Raw genomic sequence first — 27213 nt, forward strand, 5'->3', positions numbered from 1 at the left:
TCAGAAGTAATGTCAGCCATTAAGTGAAGCATTCATATGATTGCCTCAAGGCCCCCATCCCTGGTCTTCTCGATGCGGTCATTAAACAAATGTGCAGGTTGTTAAGTGGAACACATTCAGGGGCCTGAGGGGAGGTCCTGGGATGCCTTGTGCAGGCCCTACTCCAGGCTTCCCCTACCCCAAGGCATCCCATGCTCCGCTTTCTTGTTTCCTCTCACATTGCCTTGGGCCTACTTTCCATCCCACCAGCCTCCACCCCCTCCTTCTCACCTGCATCACACATTGCACGCTTACCTTTCCAAGAGCTCCAGAGCTTGCCTTAGGGAAGCAAAGGAAGCTGCTTTGTTGTTGGGCTGTGCAGTGCGATCCCAGAAGCAGCCGCCATTTTCTGAGAACCTACAATTCAATGCAGCTATTTGGAAAATGGCGGCTGCTTCTGGGATCATGTCGCACAGTTCAGCAACAAAGCACATTGCTTTGCTTAATGATCCATACAGTCCTCGCTTAACAATGACAACTGGGACTGCCAGAAGTGCTGTCACTCAGCAGCACAGTCCTGTGGGTTTTTTCAACTTATAGCCGTGTCACTTAATGCAAGAGTTTCCAGCCCCAATTAGCATATTTAATGAGGTTCTACCCTGTTAATTGGCGTTAATGGGAACTGGATTACAACACAGTTCCCCATCCTGCTTTAAAAACACTTGTACAGGACATAATATCTGAAGTAGCTCAGAGGCTCAAATATAATCGCTAAGAGTGGATACGTGGGAGGATATTTGTTATTGAGCAGACTGTCCCAGTTAAATGATTACCTTTAATCCAGAATGGATAAAACTGATAGAATATAAAAATGCAGAATGGAAGGACTAATTTAATTAAATAACGGTGCTTCTAAAGAGTTGTCTTTTTTATTTATCATGCTAAAAATATAAAAGAAAACTGACTGCCATGTTTATTTGTAATATAAAGAACTGAACTATTGAAAATGAGCTAATCAAAAAGAGAAATGGATAAACAAAAGGTTAAATGGTACCTGGGCACTCAATGTTTCCAAAGGACTTTCCACTCGTGGAAATGCCATCAAGGGCACGCCTCGTTGTTCATCCAATTTTGATTTTGAGGTTGTCCCATGTGCTCCCTTGAAATTATGAACTACACAGATGCCCTTGGGGATCAGAAAGAGAAAAGAAGATTTGTTTATGGAGCAATCATAATTACTAAAACCCAGAAGATATTTGCATATGTTTTGTGGCATGGACTTAGTTTCTATCACTGAATGGCATTCTTTTAGATTGACATAAACTACCAATTTTATCTTGTTTGTAATTTTGCAACCAATTAAAAGCTCTTGTGTATTCTAAAAGCATTCCATGTCTGTTGTATAATTTTGGCTCATGCTGAGCAACATCTAGCAAAGGTGTTTTACTCACCCTCAGGATCAGTAACACTCTTGTTAAAGCATCTGCTAAAACTTTCCAAAGCAGATTTATATTACATCAATCCATGATCGTATCACATAGTTCCCAGTCAAAGTTTTAGATAACAGTGCACAAACTTGTGACTGAGATGAGAAAGCAGTAGCTATTTCATGGGACAGATGCTGTGGTAAGAAGTAAACCAGAGATGTTGGGAAGCAGAGTTTGCCACAAGTATAGCTGAGGCCAAGAACCACTGACCGACCACAGTAGTTATATAAAAGTCTGTTCAATTTCTGTACAAATGATGGAAGCAGGAAGTAGCGTGTCCTTTGCTCTTAGGATGCAAATTGATCTTTCTGTTTCTTCAGCCCTGTATGAACAAGCTGGCCCAGTTTGGATACAGGCAGGGGAAATTCTCCTCATGAAAATGATAGTAAAAAGTTTATCCACCTACCAGGAAGAGTGCTACTGTGCTTCCCAAGATGAAGCCTGCAATGACATCTGAACAGTGGTTTCGATACTCAGAAACTCGGTTGAGCCCTGTAAGGAAGGCAGCACAAAGTGTCCCCAGACACAACACTGGCTTGGCAAGCCGACTGCTCTTTGTCTTGATTGTGCTAGTGATGTACATCTGAAATAGCAACAGATTGAACTTAGTCACATAACCTAACCCTCAACAATCCAGCACCATTCACCTCATATGATGGTCATCTGTATACAGGTAGCCTTTGACTTGCAACAGTTCAATTACTGACCATTCGAAGTTACAGCCGCACTGAAACAAGTGATTTATGCATGTTTTTCACTTATAACCATTGCAGCATCCCTGTGTTCATGTGTGTGATGACCTGGGGTGTGGCACAAAGGCAACAAGTCAGATAATCAATAAGAGTCCCTTTATTAGCTCCAACTTGGAGCCCCCAATGTCCAGGTTACCTTCTGGTTGGAGAAAAACTATTCCAGGAACAGCCTTTGACTACAGAGAATTAAATCCAAAACATGGTCAACACAAACTGTAAGTTTAAGTCCAATCAAGCCAAACTGAGGTAATTAGTTTGGCAGGGCAGGAGCAAGAATTCCAGTCGTGCAGGCACGGCAAAACTCACACGGTTGGGAAGACGCCAGGAACACAGATAAGCAAAGACAACACAGGATAAAGTCACATTTGCTCCCAGCAGTTGTCACAGTCAGCATTCAGTTCTTATAAACTTTCATCCCAGGTGTGGCTGATGAAGGGAATCAGGGTCCTTTCCTCCCCCATAAGCCACACAACCCATGTTGCTCTTTTCTCCGTTCCTCCCTAGCATGAAGAAGGGGTGGGCCTGGGCCTTCCTCTGAACTCCTTCTCCCTTATCTCTCCCCTGCTCTGCCCAATCAGACTTTGCTGTTCCTCAGCCTCCTCCACAGCCAATGGTGCCACACTCCCATTCCGTGTCAGCTGTTGGTCTTCCTCCTCGGATTCAGACTCTGACAGGAGCATGACAATGTGATTAAAATTTAGACCTATAGCAACTGATATTTATGATGGTTGCAGTGTCCCAGGGTCATGTGATCCCCTTCTGCAACCTTCTAACAGGCAAAGTCAATGGGGAACCCAGATTCCCTTGACAGCCTTGTTACTAACTTAACAACTGGAGTGATTCATTTGTCAACTGGGACAAGGAAGGTTGTAAAAAGGGGAAAAATTCACTTAACAACAGTCTCACTTAGCGACATAAATGTTGGGCTCAATTGTGGTCATAAGTCAAGGACTACTTGTACAAAGTTTGGATTTGTGCTCCTTTTAGTTTTATGGTAAACTAACCTTGGAAGCAATGTTTGGTTAGTCGATTTCAATATGAATACTTTCATTACATTCACTTCAAAGAACTCAAAATATGAATTGGTTCAGGTCGGAGAATTAACCAAGTAGAAAACCAAGTAGCAGAATTCACACACGATGATAAGCAAAGATATCTGTTATTTGTTCGTCTTGTGTCATAATAAAGAGCCATGGTGGTGCATAGCTTAGAATGAAGTATTGCAGGCTAACTCTGCCCACAGCCTAGAGTTTGATCCTGACCTGCTCACGATTAACTCAGCCTTCCATCCTTCCGAGGTCAGTAAAGTGAGGACCTAGATTGTTGGGGACAATAAACCAGATTCACTTAACAACCAGGTTACTATCTTATCAATTGTAGCAATTCACTTATCAAGTATGGCAGAAAGGTCATAAAATAGGGCAAAATTCATTTAACAAATGTCTCACTTAACAAAAGAAATGTTGGGCTCAATTGTGTCATAAGTTGAGGACTGTATTGGTATGTTAGTGCAAGATGCAAGCTTCGAATTTTGGGCCTTATTCAGATTTCTTAGGATTTTTTAAAAAGATGAAATCTATATGGCTAAGCATGCCTTAAAAATGATTTATTATTGGAATCTTGCACAGTAAGAAATATAAACATTTCACTGCTATTCCTTAAAGCTTATGTGTATTTTTTCAGGCTTTTGCAAGAGTCTAAAAATATATTGATCCATGCAGAGTTAATATGACTCTTAAAGGAGCCACAACTTTTTTTGCAGGCTTGTGTTATTTTAACAAAACGCATTACACTTGTTACGAAGTCTAAAGATCTGAATGTTTGAAATATTTGCAATTATCTAAAATAATTACATTAGATCTAGCAATGGGAATAGAGTCTAAAAGTCACCAACAAATCACAGATAATGTTCCTGAGTTTCTGAGATTGATATAGCAAATGATTTTAAATCCTGAAACATGTATTTTTGTCTGATCAACATGCTAAAACAAAATGAGGTATAAAAAGGCATAAACAAGTAACAGTGAATATTTTTTGCTATTTTATCCCATTTCCAGCTTTTAAAAACTGCCATTATGATTTTTAGTGTAATTAATAAACGACAGGAAATGAAGAATGTATGCAGTTTTTTTTTTAAAAAAAGGCAAAAATACCATGAAAGACAATGAAAATGTAATTATAGGATGCAAGATTTCTTTGTATTCACAACTATTCCTTCAAGGAAACAGCAAAACCACGATAAAAAAAAATCGGCAGCACTGAGGACAACGTTAACACTAATTTTTGAGGCTATAATTACAAGGGTGACATGAGTAGGCAGATACTGTAGCACTAAAATAAAAGTGATGGGCTAAATCAGCAAATACAATAGAAACTTCTCCAGCAATTTATGCTTTCCAAAACGCAGCCTGGCTTCATTAAGACCTCACTTCCCAAAATAGCATCATCCCAATAACAGATGCTTTCCAAGTATCAAATGAGGCTTAATGGGATGCAAACTAAGGTTAGGCCAAGTTAGATCAATCTCATGGGGATACAAATTGAGAAAAAATAAAACTGCAAAAAATTTGGGGGATATAATTAAGTGGATTGCTATAATTTCCATTTGTTGAACAATCACAGTGGCCTGGTTCCCATAAAGCGCTAAGGTCTAAACCATGATTTCCAAGTGCCAATGGTTGAGCTCACAGAAATACCATGGAGACTTACCATAATGGCTGAAAATTGAGTTGCACTAAATTAATCACACAGAATGGAATCACAGTTCTATTCAAATATCTTCAGAACAATAAGCAAAAAGGTGAGTCAACTGTGCTATATAAACAAACCATTGAGGAAAGTTAGCGCCCACCCCTCCTAGAAGAATGAAATGTTTTAGGAAATATTTAAAAAGGCAGAATGTTGCGTTTCCTTGGATAGAAAAAGGAGAAGCAGGTTTTTAATGATCTCAGCTCCAGGGTGATGGGATTAAGACATGACCCTCCAGGACATAATAGGATTATCTAGTTTACCACATGGCACAACCAAGCCCCTTTATTACATCACCCAGCAAGGTTCAACCAACTTGATTCAGACAAATCTGACTTCATATGGAGTCTGCAACCAATAGGATATATGACCTTGCCACAGGAACAGGAAGCTTAAGGTCAAAGCCCAAGAGTAGATATAAATAACACTCACTCTCGACTCCATGTGGTCCTGTTCACCATTAAACCATCCTTCCAAGCAGCCTCCATGTTTCCAGTGTCTTTCTCCCCACTTGGAACTGAACCCAGATGGACATTTCTTCCAACACCATTATAGTTTTCATAATTATAAACACTCCAGAAGACAAGCTCAAGATCCAAAAAGATCTTGACAGACTTGAACACTGGGCCCTATCTAACAAAATGAAAGTCAACATAGATAAAAGTAAGATTTTACACAGGCAAGAAAATCCAACTGTATAGGTACAGGCTAGGTGAAACTTAATGGCAATAACTGTAAGAGGGATGTTGGGAGTCCTAGTGGACAATCACTTAAATATGAGTCAATAGTGTGCAGCAACACCTAAAAATTCCAGTGCAATCCTGGGCTGCATTAACAGAGGGATAGACTCAATATCACATGAAGTTCTAGTACCGCTTTACAAAGCCTTAGTAAGACCACACTTGGAATATTCCATCCCATTTCTGGTCACTCCAATATAAAAAGGATGCTGAGACTCTGGATTAGGGGGCTGCAGGATAAAACATATGAAGAATGGTTATAGGAATTGGATATGTCCAGTCTAATGAAAAGAGGGACTAGGGAAGACATGATAGCAGTGTTCCAGTGTTTGAGGGGTCCCTATAAAGATGAGGGAGGTCAAGCTATTTTCCAAAACACCACAAAGGCAAGATGAGGAACAATGATGGAAACTAACCAAAGAGAGAAGCAATCTAGAATTAAGGAGACATTTCCTAACAGTTAGAACTAGTATTTTATCAGTGGAGTGGCTTTCCTTCAGAACTTGTGGGTGCTCCATTACTGGAGGCATTTAAGAAGATACTGGACAATCATTTACCTGAAATAGTATAGGCCCTCCTGCTCGAGCAGGAGGTTGGACTAGAAAACCTCCAACGTCCCTTCCAACTATTATTCTATGTTTACCATTGTGTGGAATTCAGAGCTTCTTCAAAATAAGAAATATAACAAAAATTGCTTTGCTTACTTTGCTTTGCTTACTGCAGCCAAGTCACGAATACTGAATATAAACGTATAAAACATATAAACATATAAACTAGGTGTATATTTTAAAATAAAATTCCTACTGATTTCACAAAATGAACTGGTTTGTAGTGCATCCATTTAGCAGTTTATAAATATACACTTTCACCATCTGCTAGGTGACAGATAATTCTGTGAGCAAAGTGATTTTATTGGGCGTGTACATTGCTCTGGAGGGGATAGTAACAGTAATTACTTCTCAAATGCCCCCCCTCCCCCGTTAATTATACATCTCCACATTTCAAGGCTGAGTAAGCACAGCAGCCAGTCTTTGTCTTTCTCTCACACTCACAAACTCTCACAATACACACACAAACACCGAATCACAAAACAGAATCACGGAGGGCATGTAGCGCTCAGTAAAAGGTAGTTCACAGCTTTGGTGAGCTATGTATCAATATTTTCTTTACTGGAAATGAAATATTTTAAAAAAAACCACGGGCCTTTCCAAGCAATCTCTTTTCATCACCTCCACAATGAGATTCAAAAAGGTTAGAAAGGGATACTCGTAATTTACATTAGGTTTTTCTCACTCCCCTCTCCTTTTCCTTAACGTTCTTGCCTTTCCTCTGAGAAGCAAATTAAATGACTCCACGGGGGAGTCAGAATGTAAAATGAGATAAGAATGTTTTCTACTGGAGCAGTTTTATGTTCTCAGACTGATGAAAATCATCAGTTTGCACACAAATCATTGTTGTTCCTGCCATGCCAACTGCTCTTTCCTCATCATGTAAATAATAATAATAAATAAATATTAAATAATAATAATAATAATAATAATAATAATAATAATAATAATAATAATAATAATAATAATAATAATTATTATTATTATTATTATTATTATTATTATTATTATTATTATTATTATTTCCTTGGGGAGATGATGATTAAATACAAGCTAACTGCAACAATCCAGGTGACTACTAGAAATACAAAAACACCATTAACTTTTTACAGGTAGTCTCAACTTATAATCACAAATGGGACCAGAATTTCTGTTGCTAAGCAAGTTGGTTGTTAACTAAAGCTTTGCCCAATTTTACTTTTTGTCACAGTGGTTGAGCAAATGGTGGCAGTTATTAAATGAAGCACATGTGGTCGTTAAGTCAATCTGGCTTCCTCCATTGTCAAGCTATTCTCCAAAGCACCTGAGGGCAGGACAAGAAACGATGGATGGAAACTAATCAAGAAGAGAAGCCACCTAGACTGACAGTTAGAACAATTAATCAGTGGAACAACTTGTCTCCAGAAGTTGTGAATGTTCCAACACTGGAAGTTTTAAAGAAGAGATTGGATAACCATTTGTCTGAAATGGGTAGGATTTCCTGCCTAAGCAGGGGGTTGGGCTAGAAGACCTCCAAGGTCCCTCCCAAGTCTGTTATTCTATTCTATTGATTTTGTTGGTTGGAAGCTGGCTGGGAAAGTCACAAATGGTAATTACATGACCCGGGTCTGCTGCAGCCATCATAAACACAACCCAGTTGCTATGTACCTGAATTTTGATCATGTGATTGTGGGGATGCTGCAGCAGTTATAAATTTGAGGACTAGATTGTTAAGTCACTTTTTTCATTGCCATTGTAACAGTCAATAAATGGATAGTTGTAAATCAAAGATTCTTGATTCACTGCCACCCAGCAGTTGAAATTTTTGCAAACTGGATCAAAAAGGATGACAATAAGAAAAACTGCTCCTTGGGAAGTCAATATATGAAGGTGAGATTTGCGAACTCGGAAATGCTCGCCGAAGAACCAAATTAAACTCCGGAAACACAGAAATGAATTCTGCACAATTGAGCAGCAAGATGAATATAACTATTAGGAGGAACTGGTACCTCATGGGAGGAAACCATAAATACACAGGGCACAAAAGTGTGAGTTAACAGCTTATAAACTATGGTTCAGTTTGTCATGAAATTGTTGCTTGCGTTATCACTAACAATGCGCAGGGAAACTAAGCAACACAGCTCAAATAACTGTTAAACAGCCAAATAAATTTATAGCACTACAAGACACAAACCGAAGCAACAACCAAAGGTTTGGACATATTTGTTTCCCCGAAGAATCAAACGTCTATAGCATGGATTTATCAAAAGCTTTTTGCAATGACAGCCAGATGCAATATTCAAAGGCAGTATGTGAATCTTAGATGTTTCTACAACAAAGCAAAGAATATAGGAATCAAACAGAGGAAAGGTGACACCCTAATACTGGGAGGGGGGGGGAATTTTGATGCAAGAGGCATCACTGTCATTCAATGGGACATGACTGGAACATAGCCCTGGAAGGTTACAGTCAGGGGTGGGCTGCTGGGGGTTCGCAGGGGTTCAGGAGAGCCCCTAGCTAAGATTCTGTGCAGTTTGGAGAACCGTCAAATCTCAGTCCTGGCCTCCCCTCCACCCCTCCCCTCCCAGGAATCCCTACGTGGCCTGTTTCAGATGCAGGTAAGTGCAGGGTGCACGTGGAGGCTCAAGGAGGGCAAAAAAATGGGCCTCCCAGAAGTTTGGGAAGACTGGAAATGGGCCTGTTTTCAACTTCCAGAGAGTCTCCAGAGCCTGGGAAGGCCGTTTTCACCCTCCCGGAGGTTCATAGAAAGTCTCCGGAGCCCGGGGAGGGCAAAAACACCCCCCCCCCACAAGTTGTGTGGCCACACCATGGCCACACCCACACAGTAACTGGGCAGAGAACCCTTTGCTAAAATTTTTGACACCCCCCCCCTAGTTACAGCTTATACAAAAGGAACAGATTCAACAGGAAGGAAGGGAGCTTTGGACTTCTATGTATAGAAAAACAGATGCCTGTACAGAAATTCATAAATAAGAGAACAGAAATCCTGCTGAGAGCAATTGAGTAAAAATAAAAGAAGAGAGAAACAAAAGAAATATATCCTTGTGGGATTTGTGTAGACAGGCAGAAGGTATAGATGAGGTCTTCTCAAGAAAGCAAAATTTTCAGGTGTTAAGTACCTTTTAAGGAGTCTATTGTAACTTCAAATGGTTGCTAAGTGACCAGTTGTAATTCGAGGACTACCTGTGTTATAGGCACCATTGCAAGTAATTCATACTAGGAAAAAAAGGGAGGCATTTAAGGAAGGCAGTATAGATAATTACCAAACTTTCTTAAAGGCTAACAAAAATAGATACATATAAGAAATAGAAGAGGGGTTGTTTAATCAAAGAAGGATATAAGGCAATAGCCTAAAACTATAGAAACTGTGTTTTTATAGAAAGGCTAATACTCTGAATACGCTGAGCTTTGTGAAAAAAGCCTAGAACAAAAACTACTACTGCTGCTGCTGCTACTACTACACAAACAAAATGGCTGCAGGTGAGAAGGCAGAATGTGTGCTGTCCAGACAGTTTATAGTTAATGGGAATCGGTATAGTTAGTTAGTAATTGGGAGCTGTCCCCTTAAGGGAATGCATCATGGTAAATGTAGTTAAGGTATCCTGGGAAATGTAGTCCATGTCATGTGGCCACATCAGTAAACCTGATTGGTTACTAAATTGACCCTTGGTGGGTTGGGGGAGGTTTCTTCACTCTTGCCTGAACCCAGCCTTGTGCTAGCATCTCTACCCCTGCTCCTACGATATGGAATGAAAGGGATAAAAGATTACCATCTTTTTACACCATGAAGTGCAGCTATACAGAGAATTGGACATTGAAAAGAATCTCATCATAACCATGAGTTATTTGAGGATGCCTGATGAACCTATAAAAAGACTTTGTATGGATGCTTTGTGGAGTTACTCTGTCTGCCTTATATTAAGAAGCAGAACAGAATGTCTTTAATTCATAGTTTACATTTATCTTCTCACAGGTTGGAAATTAAGACCTAGCTGGTTATTGTTGGGACACTAGTGGAAGACAGGAGTTTCGGTTTAGGATAGACAAGAACCAGATTAAAAATACATGGATAATTTAAATGACTTCAAGTCTCCAGGGCCAGATAAACTTTAGCCATCCTGAATACTGATGGAACTTGAAAACTGCAAACTACTAAAGGGAATTCCTGGAGATCTGGTGAATCCAGAAGATGGCAACAAATGCTGTCCCTTTTTTGAAAAGAAAAAATTACAGACCTTCAAGTTTAAGAATATTAAAAAATGAAGCAGCTTCATTATTAATTCATGTTCAAACTACAAATGAGATTATGAACACTTAACAATGCAGCAAATAACCAGAGCCAGTATGTGTTTGTCCCAAACAAATGATGCAAAATTGCCATTTTCTCCTTTTTTGTAACAGTTATTTGTTTAATAGATTGGGGAAGTGCCCTGGACAATAATGTATCTTGACCTCAGCAAAATATTCAATGCAGTCCATGATATATTCAGTATTGAAATCTTAATTGGCGTAATCACTGCCCTCAAAAAGGCAGTGTCTAATTAGTCAATGACTTCATATTAGTTTAGAGCCTTCTACTCTGGGCCCCATTGAGCATTTTTATAAATAATCTAGATCAGGGGTGTCAAACTCGATTTCATTGAGGAACGCATCAGGGTTATGTTTGACCAGGCTGGGGGAGGCGTGGTCACGGTGGGCGTGGCTGAGATGCGTGTGGTCATGGTGGGCACTTTTTCCCTTCCCTTCTTTGTTTTCACAGTACACCCCGGCCTCCAGAAGCGCTCTGCCAGCCAAAAAAGGGCCTCGTGAAGGCCACGTGGAGGCCCCAGTAGCCTGTTTTTCACTGGCAGAGTGCTCTGGAGGCCAGGGAGGCCAAAAACGGACCACAGGTGGCTGCACGCCAACTCATGGCCCATGGCCCATTTTGGCTAGCAGAGGCACTGTGGGCTGGTCCTTTGATATTTCTAGGCCAAATTTAAGCACGCACACTCTCTAGAAATAAACGTGAACCCACTGAGGAGATGACAATGGTTACAGGTAGACCTTGACTTGCAACCACAAATGAGCCCAAAATGTTGATTTCTAAGTGAGACATTTGTTAAGCTTTTTCCCATTTTATGACCTTTCTATCCACAGTTGTTAAGTGAAACACTGCAGTTGTTAAATTAGCAGCACGATTGTGAAGTGAAACTGGCTTCCCCATTAGGGTTTCTTGTCAGAAGGTCACAAAAGAGGATTGCATGATCCAGGGACACTACAACCATCATAAATATGAGTCACTTGCCAAGCCTCTGAATTTTGACCACGTGACCCCATCCCCCATGGGGATACTGCAACAGTCGTAAATGTGAAAAACGGTTATAAGCCACTTGTCAACCCTGAAGCTGACCTGGGTGAAGCCATATTGGAGCTTTAGTGTTGCCACACTGGAGTGCGGGATAGAGAGGGGGGATTAGAGATAACTGGGCTTGTGTAGTCAAAATAAAATCCTTTCTCAAGACTTTCTCCTGGGAAACAGGGACGTTCTCACGCCTGGCCGAGAGAAGGAGGAGTGATGTCACCAGACCCACAGAAGCTGCAATGGTTGGGCCATGTGACTGATTGTTTGAGATTGAGGGAAAAACTTTTACTTTTAATTAGGTGAAAACCAAGGGGCCTCTCAGAGCTGCTTTTCACCAGATATGTGCCAATATGATACCATGTTTCTCATATAATAAGGCCGGGTCTTATTTTTTTTGAGCCCAAAAATGGCTAGGCCGTCTTTTTGGGGTGACTTAATTTCCCTTTGCATCTTCGAGCGGGCGGCGACGGCTTGGATGTTGACCTCGGCATTGGTGGGGCACTTCGTGATCGGGTCAACGCAGGCAGCACCATATCCGGGTGTGCAACAAAAGTACTTCCTAACGGCAAGCCCCCCCACCATTCCCCCCATTTTGCATGTTTTAATATAGGCCTTAATTTGGGGGGAGGGGCTTAATTTCATTTCATGCCTATAAAACATGCTGGGACTTCCTATTGGGGGAGGCCGTATTGTTGGAGAAACAGGGTATTTCCACTAAAGCTATTCTTTGAGGAATTCACCTGCCTCGGAGTTCTTGCTTGCAATGGGGGTTTATTACTTGGGACCCTGACACCGCTTTTTTCAGTGCCACTGTAACTTTGAGCTATCACTAAACGAATTGTTGTATGTCGAGAACTACCAGTATTTGATTGTGAAGTGGTACAGACCAACAAGACTGGCATGGCAGACCTCTGTGATTCTGCATTTAGGCCTTAAGAGAAATAAGAGGGCGTTAAAGCAGTCAGAAATGATAAGCGGAGCACACAGGACAGGTACTTACTGTGGCATATAAGGCTGAATATATGCTTAAAGCAGCATGTTTGGATGGAAAAGATCTCCTCGCCTTCTCAATCACATCTTGGTCGCCAGTGCAGATATTCCCTTTGTTAACAAACTGGTGATGAGCTCGGCAGTCACTCCCAGTGTAGTTGGGTTTACACACAGTCAAGAAATAGGGTGCCAAGTTGCCCGTCACTACCTGGCCAGCATTTACAAATATGTTGGTAGCAAAAAGACCAAATGCAAATACTCCTGAGAGAAGAAAAAGGTAAAAGAACAAGAAACGTGGAATCATTATTCAGAACTGAAACATGATAGACATGGAAGAAAAATAATAGCTTCCTTCCCCCGCCTGGAAAAAAAAGTGGGGGGGGGGAGAGGACTAGGGGTAACAGAACTAGGAAGAAAAAAACCCTGAAGGTCAAGTCCAAATTACGGATGTGATGAATATCTGCAATCAAATCTCTTGAGATTTAAAAATAAGGATCAATGTAATTAAACCAATTGTGGAGGCTGAACATTTTGAAACAAAAAACTATGTACAATAGATATGGAGACATTCCAACATATCTGAGTCCTTCAAAGTTACCTAATATTATTTTATGCTAGTCTTGGCCACGTTCCAAGCATGGCTTTGAACACCAACTGCCTAGCACATATGAAGAATATACCCGTGCTCCATACCCGTGCTTCACTACGAAACTATGTGATCAGGCTTAGTTGTGGGGGAGGAAAATAAGGGGGAAAAATTGTGCCTCTGCCTACCAGCATCCATCAATATTCATCTGGCTAGTGTCCTGTCAGTGTGTGAGAGAGTTGAGAAACTGAAACAGTATTTGCTGTGTGAGCAAGAAGGAGACAGCAAGGAGCCTGGGCATGGCTTAGCTCAACTGTTCTGTACTAAAGCTGGTTGCTGCTGTGAAAGTAAAACTGAAACTGAAACTCCTCTCCTCTGCTTGTGTTTTGCATTTGGAACAGATTTCTTTTCAGGTGGGGACGGGGAGTAGAACTCCTTAGCATCAGAGTGTGTTAATAATAATATACAAAATACTAATGTTCTGATGGTCATTTTGAAAAATCCTTTCTTAGTGAGCACCTAGAAGCCAAGAGGAACATACGTGCAAAATTTCAAGTTGGTAGGTTTTATGGTTCTGGAGATTTTGTGATGATGCTTGAGTGGTATTTTGCTTTTATATATATAGATGAAAGCCCAGCTTTTATTAATGTTCTGAAACATAATATGGAAATGTATGTAGAGGAAAATGAAGAGAGAGATGGAGCGAGTCTTCTTCGAGTAATCAATTCAGAATTGTACTAATGAGGGCAGGAAAATGGTTAGGATCTAATGAAAATACGGAACATTAGGATAGCTGAATACGTTAATTAAATGAAGCATGGATAAGCGTTTTGGGATGGAAAGTTTGTACAATCTCCATTTCTCAACTGGAAAATTAGAAAACACTTTCATTATTTTCTCAGTAAAACCCTTTTTGTCTGTTTAATAGATACATCTTGCCACAAGAGATTGCAGAAATATCCCATCTAGTTTAAGGAATACTAAAAAAGATGATAGATAGATAGATAGATAGATGATAGGTAGATAGATAGATAGATGATAGATAGATAGATAGATAGATAGATAGATAGATAGATAGATAGATAGATAGATAGATAGATAGATAGATAGATAGGCAGGCAGGCAGGCAGGCAGGCAGGCATATAGAGTAAGGTATAAGGTAAGGTAAGGACTCCCTTCAATTGTGTTCAACCCTCTGCTGACTTAATGGACGTGTCTGTCCAGTTTTATTGACAGCAATATGGAAATAGAATATCACGCCTTTTGTTTAGCATGTTTTTCAAATTCCCATTTTACTCTACCACCTACAACCTAGTCTATTTCCTGATAATTTTTCATTCATGTTCCCTGTTTAATTTCCAAGCCCCGATAAGCTGGTGAGGTGCTGCCATTTGCTATATCTATACTTTACATTTCCATCTATGGTCCTCCAAGGGCTGACTATGGCCACCCTTGCTTAATTTTCCATATCAGTTAAGTGCTGCCATTCTATGGGGCTTATCCAGGTACGGTACGGAGAGTCCTCAGCTTCAACTCTATGTTTAGCGATAATTCGAGGTTACAACAGTGATGAAAAAGTAACCTTGCAACCAATGCTCACATTTACCAGTCACCGAGTCTCAAGCTTGCCATTATACTTCAAGGTAGGTTGGCTGGGAATGCTGGTTGTCGATGGATGAGCCCTCTTCCTCCCTGGAACAAACTCTCTTTGTCCCCCCTCTCCCCCCCACCACCTCCAGCAAATTGGCAGGCAGTTCCTCGGGTAATCTGAGGAGGAAGAATGATTTCTGACAGCTTCTTTGAAGCAAAGTCAATGGGGAAGCCAGCAGGAAGTCAGAAATCACTCCCACTGCCCCTGCTGCATCCAATCAGCTGGTGGCAAGACCTGCAAATGAGCAGGGATTTGATGAAGGCTGAAATCTAAATCTCTTTTTAACAGCAGTGGGTGGCAAGGGAAGGATAAAGGATGACTTGGATGCCTGCTGGTGAGATAAGGCTGGATGGGGGATGCTGGCAGTCAATGGGGGTGTTCTTCCCTGGAAGGAGGGGCTCTTGGGGATATACCAGGATGGGAAGCAGGGGTGCAGTTTTCCTCGTGGTCTGTGACTCCCCTTGTTCTTCTCCCTCACCCCCCAGCAAAATAACAGACAGTTCCTCAGGTCAGCCAAGGAGGAGTGATTTCTGATACTTCTCCCCAGCTTCCCATAAGCATTGTCAAGAGGCAAGTCAGAAGCTTCCATTCCACCTGGGTTTTTTTTGCCAATCCATGGTCTGTTTAGGTAAAGAAATATCTCTGAAAAGATGACCCAACAGGGCTATAAGTAGTTTACTTCCTCACTAGAGGTCATGCTAGCTGCTACTGATAAGAACTGGCATTCAACAATATTTGGAGGCCTAGAGGTTTTCCAGCTCAGTGCTAATTTATTTATTATTCTAACAGTACAGGAATATGTCCATGGTGTCAAGCTTCTTTGGCAACAAAATGGAAATGGTTTCTTTTTTATTTCTTCTGATAGCCCTTGTGGTTTCCCATCCAACTTCTAAGCAGGTGCAACTATGCTTCACAATTCATGATCACTGACCTGAGCCTCTTCAAATTTTGTTTTGTATTCTCATATTAAGAATAATAATGAACACACCTCATATGAGCAATAATCCATCTTCTTTAATCACATCAGGTGCTTTATTTTTAAATCTCCATTATCGGGGGATTCTGCCCCTAAATAATGATCCACATTAAGAAAATGTTTTCTATCTAAGGAGCTACATATTTCAGAAGCTTATATATAGATGAAAGCTATCTAAACTGAAGCAACTTTCAAATTTGGCTCCGCCTATCTAATCCTCCAACTACAAGAAATTAAAGAAGGCAGACAGAAAGAGAAAATACTTGGGATGTAGACTAATTGAAAGCAGAAGCTGCTGAAAAGCATACTAGCTAATAATAAACATTTAACATTTAATAAACATGCACAGTAGAAGTCCTGATTAGTTTGGATTTCAGCAGCACAGTGAAAGCACTTCCTAGATTTTCTAATGGCCTCTTTTCCTCTTATCAATGCAATAGAGATTGTTTAAAATAGATATTTTCAAATCATTAATACATGGACTTTTTAAAAAAAAAAATTGCAAGTGATGTCTTTCGTTTCTATTACTTTATTCGGAAAAGAAGCAAGCTACACTGTGAGGCAGGAAATCTTAAGTTCTATTTTCATTTAAAATGGATACACACAAGGAAGCCACTAATAAGACACTAATTCTACAACTCAGTTTGTAAGATGCAAGATGGGGATAACACTAACTAGGCTGCTAATATGATTTAGATAGCGCATGTGAAGCACAGAATGCGTGAAATGTGCTAAGCCTGATTCTTTGGACATAGTTCAGCCAGAAAAGAAAGTACGTAATTATTTAGTTTTGCTCATGAGAACACAGGGAATAATCATAATGGATTGACAGGAGTCAGAGTTCTATTGAAATAGCAAAAGAACTTGATTGCTGCCTAGATCCAAATTTCTCCCAATTCTTTCACAGAAGTAGGACTTCAGCTGAATTAGAATATGTTTTTCACTGGAAGTCACAAAAAAGTGATTTATGGTTGTTTTTCACACAACTGTTGCAGTCGTCCCCATGGTCACGTGATCAAAATTCACACACTTGGCCCTTGACTCATATTCATGATGTAGCAGTGTCCCAGGGTCACCTTTTGCAGCCTTCTGACAAGCCAAGCCAATGGGGAAACTAGATCCACTTAACAACAATGGGACCAACTTAGCAACTGCAGTGATTCACTTAACAACTGTGGTAAGAAAAGTCATAAAATGGGGCAATATTCACTTAACAAATTAGCAACAGAAATGTTGAGCTCAACTGTGGTCATAAATCAAGGACTACCTGTATTTTATCTCTTCATTCAATTTCTGGAAGAAAACCACTATTTCATTTTTGTAATATGTTTTTAGAGGCTGCCTCTAGCTGGGAATTCTACTTCAAAAGCCACTGAAAATCATGACTGCTACGGGAAACTAATGGGAAATAAAAGTGATGGTTGCTAGCCAAAAGTCATCAGAATGGCAGGTTAGTAGTTGGCCTTTCATAATGCAATTTATTTCTTAGTTCTGAAAGGAAAATGAAGAAAATAGTTTTGCCCTTCTTTTGTCACAGGCCCTTTGAGAGAATCTGTCTCTGGCTATCAATCAAACTGTACAAGGCCTTCTATATCACTAAGCTTTATGAAAAGTGATTTGTTAGGTGTTAAATATTGTGCCTGAAAAATGCCCAAAAAAAGTTTTCCTGTCTAAACAAAGAGACTTTCAAAACCTTAGAGCTAGTAAATTCTCTCTCTTTCTCTTTCTCTTTCTCTTTCTCTCTCTCTCCTGGGGAATCCTTACATGGAAGGTTTGTGCATAAAAACATATGAAATTGTTCGGCTTATTTTATTCTGCAAATCTGTTAATTATGCTTACCTATAAATCGGATGATTCGCCGAAGCAGTGGATTCAGGTAACAGCATTCCCCTGTCAAAATGGTTTTCTCTTGGATAATTAAGCTTTCTCTGGTGGACTTGATGAAATACATAGATATCTCTCCAATAAAAATCTGTAAAAGGGAAGCGGAAAGGGGAATGCTGAGAATCACAAAGATAAATTCATGGGTCACTGCTGAACTCTCCTTGGTAACTGGAAACCACTCTCTGGAAAGGCATGTTAATCCATCTCACCCCACCATTTCTTAACCTAATCTAACTCTATGAGAGCAGAACTCTGATAGCGGACAACAGGTGGGAGTAGTAGAGAAGTCAGATAGATTGAGTTTTCACCAATTCTGGATTACCATTTCTGGTTGAAGAGGTTAATTAACCACTTACTAGAATTCAGTAGCTTACATCTGAAGCAACAGACTTAGTTCTTAATTCTCCAAAGGTTATCTTCTATATATTACTAAAATTCTGAATCCTGTAACTTTTAATTGGGCAGAATACTACATCATAGGCAAAACCTTTTGAACCAAGTTACCTTAAATGGGTTAACACAGAGGTCCCCAATCCCCAGTCCGTGTAAACAAGCGAAGCCTCATCCACAGGATGCAGGCAGAATGCAAGACCACGCTCTCTGTGGTCCACGGAAAAAAACCTCTCTCCACAGAACTGGTCCCTGGTGTCCAAAAGATTGGGGGGCAATGGCCTAACATACTGAATACATCCAAAATCTGGGTCCCATGACTCCCTTGGAATTGAAATTTGGCAAAGTTTATAAAACACTTTATGACAGAAACATTTTCATAAACCAGTTTATGACATGATACAAAATGTCATAAAGCATTTCCTGTGCTGGTGTTTGGCTATCCTATACAGTTCAACGTGGGCTACTTTCAAGGCTGACCCATCTTTGAATGTATCCCAACTAAAAAGCTGTGCCACTATTAAAAGCACTGAGGAAAAAGCACTATTAAAAGCACTGATAAAGAAATATCTCTGAAATGATGACCCCCATGACAGCACCGGCTATCTATTTAAATATCTAAAAGGTTAAATTTAAAAATAAGCAAAAAAAAATTGCAATCAAAACAAATGAGATTTTTTTCAACCTCCCACTTGCTAATGTGAGGGGAGGTATATGCAGGCATGATATTCCCCTCTGAAAAAAAAATCTGAAAAGTAGCCAGGGATGCAGGGGTTACCTAAGCACCCGCCGCGGTCCGCACAGCGCCCCGGTGGGAATTAAATTGCCAACGCCCCCTTTAAGCTTTAGCAGAGTAAAGTAATCAAAAGTGATTTTTCAAGGTGAGTCTGCATGATAGTTTTATTATTTGACAAAAAATAATAATAAAAAGCACCATGAGAATGCTCTCCGGCAAAGGATTTCACATTTAAAAAATAAAACAAACAAACAAAACAACAAACAAACCCTGCTTAACAGACAGAAAAACAGCCACAATGCTTCATCTCTAATTGGACATTTTCTTTGTTCCCTTTCCTTTGATCAGCATTGCTTCTCTATGCTTCTTTCTAGCTAGTTGAGCTGATAGCATAACTTTGAGTCTGGCCTGTCTTTTGGCTACAGTTGTCTTCCTCTTCAGTTCCAGATTGGCCCTCTTTGCTGCAAGATTGGACCTCCAGAGGTTTTTCTTTAAAGCCCCTTCTCGATTCATGGAGGACCGTGGGGTTGCTCTGATGCACGTCGGTTTCCCTACCAGCGGGTCCTCCTTCGTGCGGAGGGCTGCGGGGAAGGCGCTCGCCCGAGAGGATCTTCTCCCTCTCTCTCCCTGCAAGGTCAACGTCTGTGCTGCGGAGGAGAGGGCAGGAGGTTCCTCCTGCTTGCTGAGAGGTGAGGAAGCCGCGGCTCGCCCGGCGAGATTTGGGAACGAGGGGCAGGAGGAGGCACGCACACACCCACGGCTCACTTTCCCAGCTCTGCCCAGCCCTCGTGGCTCTGGCGCGCCCGGCGGGCAGCGAGCACCTCCCCGCCGGACCGTCCGCTCATCCTGCCAGGGCCGTGCCAGAGCCGCGAGGGCTGGGCAGAGCTGGGAAAGTGAGCCGTGGTGTGTGCGCCCTCCTCCTGCCCTCGTTCCCAAATCTCGCCGGCGAGCCGCGGCTTCCTCACCTCTCAGCAAGCAGGAGGAACCTCCTGCCCTCTCCTCCGCAGCACAGACGTTGACCTTGCAGGGAGAGAGAGGGAGAGATCCTCTCGGGCGAGCGCTTCCCCGCAGCCCTCCGCACGAAAGGAGGACCCGCCAGTAGGGGAAACTGAGCCACAGAGGCGGGAAGAACGGGCTGGCGGGCGCTAACCTCGCTCGTTCTCCCCGCGTCGGGCTAAGGGTGGTTTCCGCTGCGAGCAGCTCAGACCCCAGGGCGCCTTCCGCCTTCTCCTCCTGGAGCAGCCCAGCCTCGCCTTTCTCCGTTCTCCCCCTCCCCAAACCCGGACTAATTCCAAGCCTCTGGAGTGCAACGAGCGTTCAAACCCACTTTGCAACGAGGTTCGCTTCCTTCTCGCATTCGCTCCCGCATCTCCACCGCCCGCCCCACATGCGCTCTTTCAGGGCCGGCCAAAAGAGACACAGCGCCGCGCGCCAAGAAATCACACACACACACCAACACCCTTCCTTTCCAGCCGGTGGTGTGGATCAGCTCCGGAGCTGGGCAGCTGCTTCCCTGCTCCTGACTCAGGGGGCCTCCGAGGGGAGAGGAAGGAGGGGAAGGGTGGGGGGGGGCGTGATAAAAAATCGGAAGTCCGATTTTAATCGGAAGAATATCATGTATGTATATGCCTGATGATTTTCTACTTATATCAACTACCGTATATACTCGAGTATAAGTCGACCCGAATATAAGCCGAGGCACCTAATTTTACCACAAAAAAACTGGGAAAACTTATTGACTCGAGTATAAGCCGAGGGTGGGAAATGCAGCAGCTACTGGTAAATTTCAAAAATAAAAATAATTAATTTGGGAAACGATCTCACTATCATGAAAGGTTTAATTGATTCACTAACCCAAAAGAAGATGATGATGACAGCGGGAGGCAGGAGTCACTCTCTTCCCCTCCCTCGGAGGCCCCTGAGTCAGGAGTCGCTACCGCCGGCGCGGCCCCAGTCCGCGTCACCTCGGGAAGGGAAAGGCAAAAAGGAACCTGCCGTTGCAAAGCGCTGCCGCGGCTCTTCCTTTTGCCTTTCCTTCCCGAGGCGACGCGGGACTGGGGCCGCACTGGCGGCAGCAACTCCCAACAGCCCCAGCCGGACACCTGAGCGGAGCCTGGGCGGAACTGCCTGTTGCCGCCGTGGGCGCCGCTGCGGCGCCCGGCTGCCCAAGTAAAGAACAGGGCCGCGCCGGACCATCGGAGAAGCGGAGCAAAGCCGGAGACCAGCAGCCGCCTCCTCGGCGCAGAAAGCCTCCCCAACCAGCCAGCCGGTCTCCTCCTCCTCGGCCCCACAGAACAAACAGGCAGAGAAGGAGGAGAGCAGCTGGCCAGCCGGGGAGGCCTCCCGTGCTGCGAAAGAGGCAGCCAACGATCTCCGGCGCCGCCTGCTCCACGCGCTGGCTGCTCGGACTTGCCGGGCCCGGCACATAGAACAGGGCGGCGCCGGATGTTGGAGAAGCCGAGCGGAGCCGAAGCGACCTCGGCTCGCGTTGTTTTCTGAGCCCGCGAGCCTAGAGCCAGGGGCTTTCATTGCACGGCGGAGCTTCTTGTCTCGGGAAAACCGGGCGTCGTTGCTGCCCCCTGAGGGAGGGCGATTCTGGGCTGCGCGATTGGGGACTTCGTGGCTTTGGGTGGGTGGGTGGGTGGGAGCGAGGACGGACGGAGTCCATGAAGTGGGGCTTGCCTGCCCTTGCTGGCTGCCTCTGCTTCCTTAGGGCGGGAAGGGGGCTCATCTGGACCAAGGGTGAGTCTCCCCTCAGTTTCCCCTGAAGGATCTTCCGTCGCTTTTGCCTTCTCCCTACATCTTCCCTCTGTTAAAATTCCCCCACACACACACACACACACTTATTTTCGGGCGGATAGATTTCGTGTCTGAGCATTCTCACATGACGGTGGGTCTTTCCCCCCCCCTAAAAACAGTTAAAAAAAGAAAAAAATATATCCTCATGCAAGAACTTTTCTGCTTCCGATTACCCCCATGCTTAAAAGTTGCAAAGGAAACATGGAAGCAGGGAAGCGCCTGCCCAGCTCCGGAGCTCCACACCATTTTTTTTCAGAGGGGAATCTGACTCTCGAGTATAAGCTGAGCGGGGGGTGTTCAGCACAAAAATGGGCTGAAAAACTCGGCTTATACTCGAGTATATACGGTAAATTTATTTTATATTTTGCCAATTACCCTTATTTGGGAGTAACACAATTTTATTCTTTACAAGATGTATTTATTTTTTGTTATTAGTACAATCAGTATAGGAACAGAACAGAACCTAATAACAAATTAATATGGGAAAGTATTATATTTAAAAAAAATAATAATAATCCAAACTTTAATCTGAGTGCTGCTGAATTTCAGCTAGTTGCAGGAAGAACTAAAAAATAGGAAAGGCAGAAAGCGGAATATGGAACAGTTATACTAAAAGCAAAAATGGCAATAAATAAGCCTTGTAGATTATAAAGGCTATCAAATTCATTATGCAATAAACATACAATGTGGGCAAGACATTAATCCTCATGGTGTCTTCCTTTTGAAAAGGAGTTTTTATTGCTACTCCTCCTTCTTGGCTACATTTCTATCAATAGGGCCTCTTGTATTTCTGACTCTCCTTATTTTCCCAGATTTTCTTTTTTTAAGAAAAGCTCTGCTTCCTTTTTCCTTGTTATTTCCCATTCTCTTCAGCATCTTTATTATTATTCAACTGAGTGTTGTAGTGGAATAATGGTGGAGAAATGGTGCAGGCACACAAGACATGATACTTCATAAAGACCTCTGATTTCTTTTTCCCAACAGAAAGGAAATTAACCACAACCAGAGTACCTTTGAGGCAGACATGAAAACAGAGTTCTCCCATTCGTGCTACCTGGAACTGGAGGCTTGAAAAAGACATCACCCAACCAATTTTAATCTGATTTCCAGACTTATGATGCTGCTGAGTAGTTTGTTGCTAAAGTTTCCAACAGATAGAATAGAACACTTTATTTGGCTAAGTGTGATTAGACACACAAGGATTTTGTCTCTGGTGCAGAAACCCTCAAGTGTCCATGCAAAGCAAAGCAACATAGTAACGATAGTCATAATAATTATTCTACTAATAGTAATGATGATAATCATAATGTAAGGAGTTGTACAACAGGAATGATAAAGAAACTCCATTTTCAAATAAATATCTATAGGAATGATTACATTTAACTAATCTTGTCTTCTGTGCTGTCTCTTCTCTTCTAGCAACCTCTCCTCCTTCCAATCAGATGCACCATCAATTCCTAACTGTTGGTTTCTCAGGCTCTATTGGTTACTATTTATTTAGATTCTATCTAGCCTTTCATTCATGAGAATCACGTGGTGTACACAGCTCTCTCTCCAACAATTTTTGCCCACTACAAACCTGTTGGGCTGAGAAAGAACTAGCAAAGTCAACCAGTGAGCTTCCATGCCTAAGGGCAGACTAGTCCCACTTTCCAATCCAACATTTTAACCACAACACCGAATTTAGCTTTGCTAATTATATACAAATTATTAGTTGGCAAGGAGGACATCTTCCTCACACAATTTTCTTCACTCCTTGAATCTCTGCAACTTAATCAGTTTGGGCACTTATTTTCCAAGAAACACAACTACAGCTGGTATCGCTAGAGATATAACAATCTACCAGTTTGATTGAAACAGCGGCATTAAGAATTTATGTTGATAAGTAAGATTATCCAGGAGACTAGTGTAGTGTAGCCATGGGATAATACTGCATCAAAGAGAACCAAGTTCCAGTCCATCCTCAGCCACAGAAAAGCACTAGATAACTTTGGGCCTATCACTAACTTTGGGCTATCTCCCAGTCAGAAAAGTAATACAGGTAATCCTCAACTTATGACCAGAATTCAGCCCAGAATTTACATTGCTACATGAAAAATTTGTTAAGGGAGTTGTGCCCCATTTTATGACTTTTCTTGCCACGGTTGTTAAGTGAATCATTGCAGTTGTTAAGTTAGTAGCACAGTTGTTCAGTGAATCTGGCTTTCCCATTCACATTGTCACAGCACATCGCGAAAGATGATCAGATGATCCTGTACACTGCAATCGTCATAAATATGAACCAGTTGTCAAGCATCCGAATGTAAATTACGTGACCATGGGAATGCTGCAATGGTCGTAAGTGTGAAAAATGGTCATAAGTCACTTTTTTCAGCGCCATTCGTAACTTTGAACAGTCACTAAATGAACAGTTGTAAGTCAAGGACCACCTGAAGGAGTGCATATCCTTTGACAGTGCTTGCCATATATAACAATAAGTTCATGCTATTCAGTTGTCCTGGAGTAGACAGCAAAAGAAAAGCACACTTGGCTTTCACCATCAAGCATGTGACCATCAATTCCTGCTCTACCATTAACGTGGCTTCAACCACTAGACGGAAAATTAGCAGGTAAAGGAAGCACGTTTTTACCGAATCAAAGAACTTCAAATAAAAATCCCAAATGAAGGGGCTGAATGAATTTACACGCAGGGCATTAATTACTCCTATATGTGGAGATCTAAGCTCCTTTGAAGAAATGTGGATTGCAAATCAGAAATCCCTGAAATGGCAATTTGGGTCATTCTGTACCTGCTGTACATGGATTCCACACTACATGGAAATTCCTTTATAGTTAAACTTTGGGTGCATGAAACATAGTGTGCCACAGAAGGATTTGGTGGGTTAATGCCATGCATTGCATTTATGCACAAAAGTGATAAGACCCCCTTCCCCAATATTATTTCCCCAAGCACAGGCTAGTTATATCTCTTGGGGCTCCGTGTGTTAGCATCAGTGTTAAAGGATCCTGTATATATCCCAATACATTTATATAGAACAGTGGTGGCTAACCTTTTGGGGCTCCTGTGCTGAAAAATTGCATGTGCACTTGTGCGCGCTCTCTCGCAGCACACAGAAGGCAATACACACGAGCCCCCCCCCCCCACACCCCCTCAGCAGCGCACGCAATCCCCCCTGCCGCCACCTTAACTGCACTGTGCCTCCCAGATGATTTTCAGCCCATTTGAGGCCTTTTTCGCCCTGCCAGAGGCTTGAGGGAAGCCTCTGCAGGCCAAAAAATGGGCCCGTTTCATCAGTTCTGGTATTTCCGAAAAAGGCCCAAAAATCAGCTGGGAGGTGCATGTATGCTCAGTGAGGTAAGTTTGCCTGGGGCTCGCATGCCCGCACAAATGGCTCTGCGTGCCACCTGTGGCACGCGTGCCATAGGTTCGCCATCATGGATATAGAATGTATAGGATGTTAATTGGCTAAGCTTCTACTGCACAGGTATCAAACTGGCGGCATCACATGACATATCATGATGTTTTTCCCTTTGTGGAGCTGTGGTGGATGTTGCCTGAATGTGATACATCTGGCTCACGGGCCACCAGTTTGACACCCCTTTTCTAGTGGATATGGAAGAATCTCAGAGAAGGACAATAAAAAGCATTTAATCTTTTTCTATAGCTGTCAGGGGCTGACTGCCATGAAAAGGCATAGAGCAGTGATCACCAACCGGTGGGCCACAGCCCACTGGTGGGCCGTGAGAAAATTTTGGTGAGCTGCAGAGAAACCTGACCCCCAGAGCACCTCCCAAAGCAATTAATCCAGGCTGCGCAGAAACACAAGGCTGCGCCGCCCACATGTCCCGCAGGAACCCTCCCCGCCCACTCACTCCTTACCCAGTAAACTTGCCTGCTAAATTGCTATTTTTCCTTTTTCCGACCAACATCTGTTCTGCTATGCTGGGAGATTTAGATTAGCTAGGAAGCAGGAAATGGTTGATTTTTTTTGCTTTCTAGCTAGTCTTTAGATTTTCTGCTCAGCACAGCGAAAACTCCCTTAGGACTGAAGGTTTACTTGCAAGCAAATTCAGTGCAGACTCACGGCAAGCAAACTTGAGAGACTGAGCTAGCCGATGGCAGATAGATAGATCACTGAATGATTTTGTGAGCAACTCAATCTGCCTGCTTTGCCTGATTTTGGGTAAAAGTTGTTCTTTTTTTAAATAAAAAATTCAATATTTACATGCATGGTGTGTTGTGAGTTAATTTTGTGATTTTGCTTGCTAGCAAATTTTATGTGACAGACTGAACTAGCCAATGGCAGATAGATAGATCTCTGAATGAATCTATTATTCAGTGAGCAACTCAATCTGCCTGCTTTGCCTTATTTTGGGTAAAAGTTGCTCTTTTTTATAAAAAAAATTAATATTTATATAAATATTTATAATATTTACATACAAGCCATGCCCAGCCAGTCACATGACCAAGCGACATCCACAAACTAGGCCACGTCCACAGAACCAGTTAGTGGTCCCTGGGATCTAAAATTATGAGTTTGGTGAAGTGAGCCTACCCTATATAGACATGTTCATCTAGTTCAGAGGTGTCAAACTCAAGACCTGGTGGCCGGATCCAGCCCACGGGTGCTTAGATCTGGCCTGTGGGGCCACCCTGGAAACAGTGAAGGACTGGCCCATGAGAGGGTGCGCAGCCTGTGGGCAGCCCTCCCTAGCTCCGTTTTTGCTGGCAGAGGGTTGCAGGAGGCCATTGCAGCCGAAAACTGAGCTCACCAGCTCATTTTCTGTGGCAGAACTCAGGCCACCCAACACGGGTGATGTTGAGCTGGCCACCCCACCCTGACCACCCCAACTCTGGCCCCCTGAGGTCAAACACAACTCTGATGCAGCCCTCAATGAAATTGAGTTTGATACCCCTGATCCCGTTGAGGTGCTTAATATATGTTGCTCATTATTCCTCTGTTAAATCCCTCTTGCATCAACTTAAGGGAAAAAAAATTGCAAACAAGTATAACACATATTCTGGTGGGAAAGAAAAACAAAAGGAACTAGACAAACATGTCTCTGAAGCTTATCTGAAGCAGCATTTTAAATTAAACCGGTGGCTGAATCTATTTGCTTTGTAGCACAAAGAAGCTAATGTCTCCCATGAAAAGAAAAGCAATCAGACACTTTCTGGCATTTATCTCCTAATTAATAGTTTTCTTGGACTTATGACAGCCTTCAATTATTTGGCATGGGAATTATATTGGAAAGAGTTGGGAAACCAACATTTGATTTGCAAAGGGCATTTTTTTTATTCATTCATAAGCACTACTATTCAGCTGAAATATTTTTTAAAGCAGCCAGTTTTGCCTTCAGCATGTGAAACTTCACACACGTTGCAAGATTCACATTTTGCTTTTACTAAAAGCATAGTTTATTTACTTACTAAATTCCCCGAGAACTCATGGTGATAAACTCCAACACCAACCCTTTACATCAAAGTGTTGTGGTTGATCTAAATGTGTGAAGCTGTTTACCCAGTGAGAAACACTTAGCTATTG

General features: G+C 42.3%; 1 protein-coding gene across 8 annotated transcripts in view; it reads right to left on the minus strand.

The window, feature by feature from the left end:
* The window catches only part of PLPPR1 (phospholipid phosphatase related 1), a 166359-nt gene that overhangs the window by 8674 nt on the left and 130472 nt on the right, over nt 1-27213 (minus strand). For all 8 annotated transcript variants that reach the window (XM_087957557.1, XM_087957553.1, XM_087957559.1 and 5 more), the window contains exons 4-7: nt 17698-17830; nt 12656-12906; nt 1873-2049; nt 1034-1165 (exon numbers count right to left, since the gene is read on the minus strand). In XM_087957557.1, the coding sequence (XP_087813683.1) occupies nt 1034-1165; nt 1873-2049; nt 12656-12906; nt 17698-17830 (693 nt within the window). The remainder of the gene's footprint in view (nt 1-1033; nt 1166-1872; nt 2050-12655; nt 12907-17697; nt 17831-27213) is intronic.

Source organism: Notechis scutatus, chromosome 2 (assembly GCF_049901735.1).
Source record: "Notechis scutatus isolate UNSWTSFEM ecotype Mainland chromosome 2, rNotScu1.2, whole genome shotgun sequence".
NCBI lineage: Eukaryota > Metazoa > Chordata > Lepidosauria > Squamata > Elapidae > Notechis > Notechis scutatus.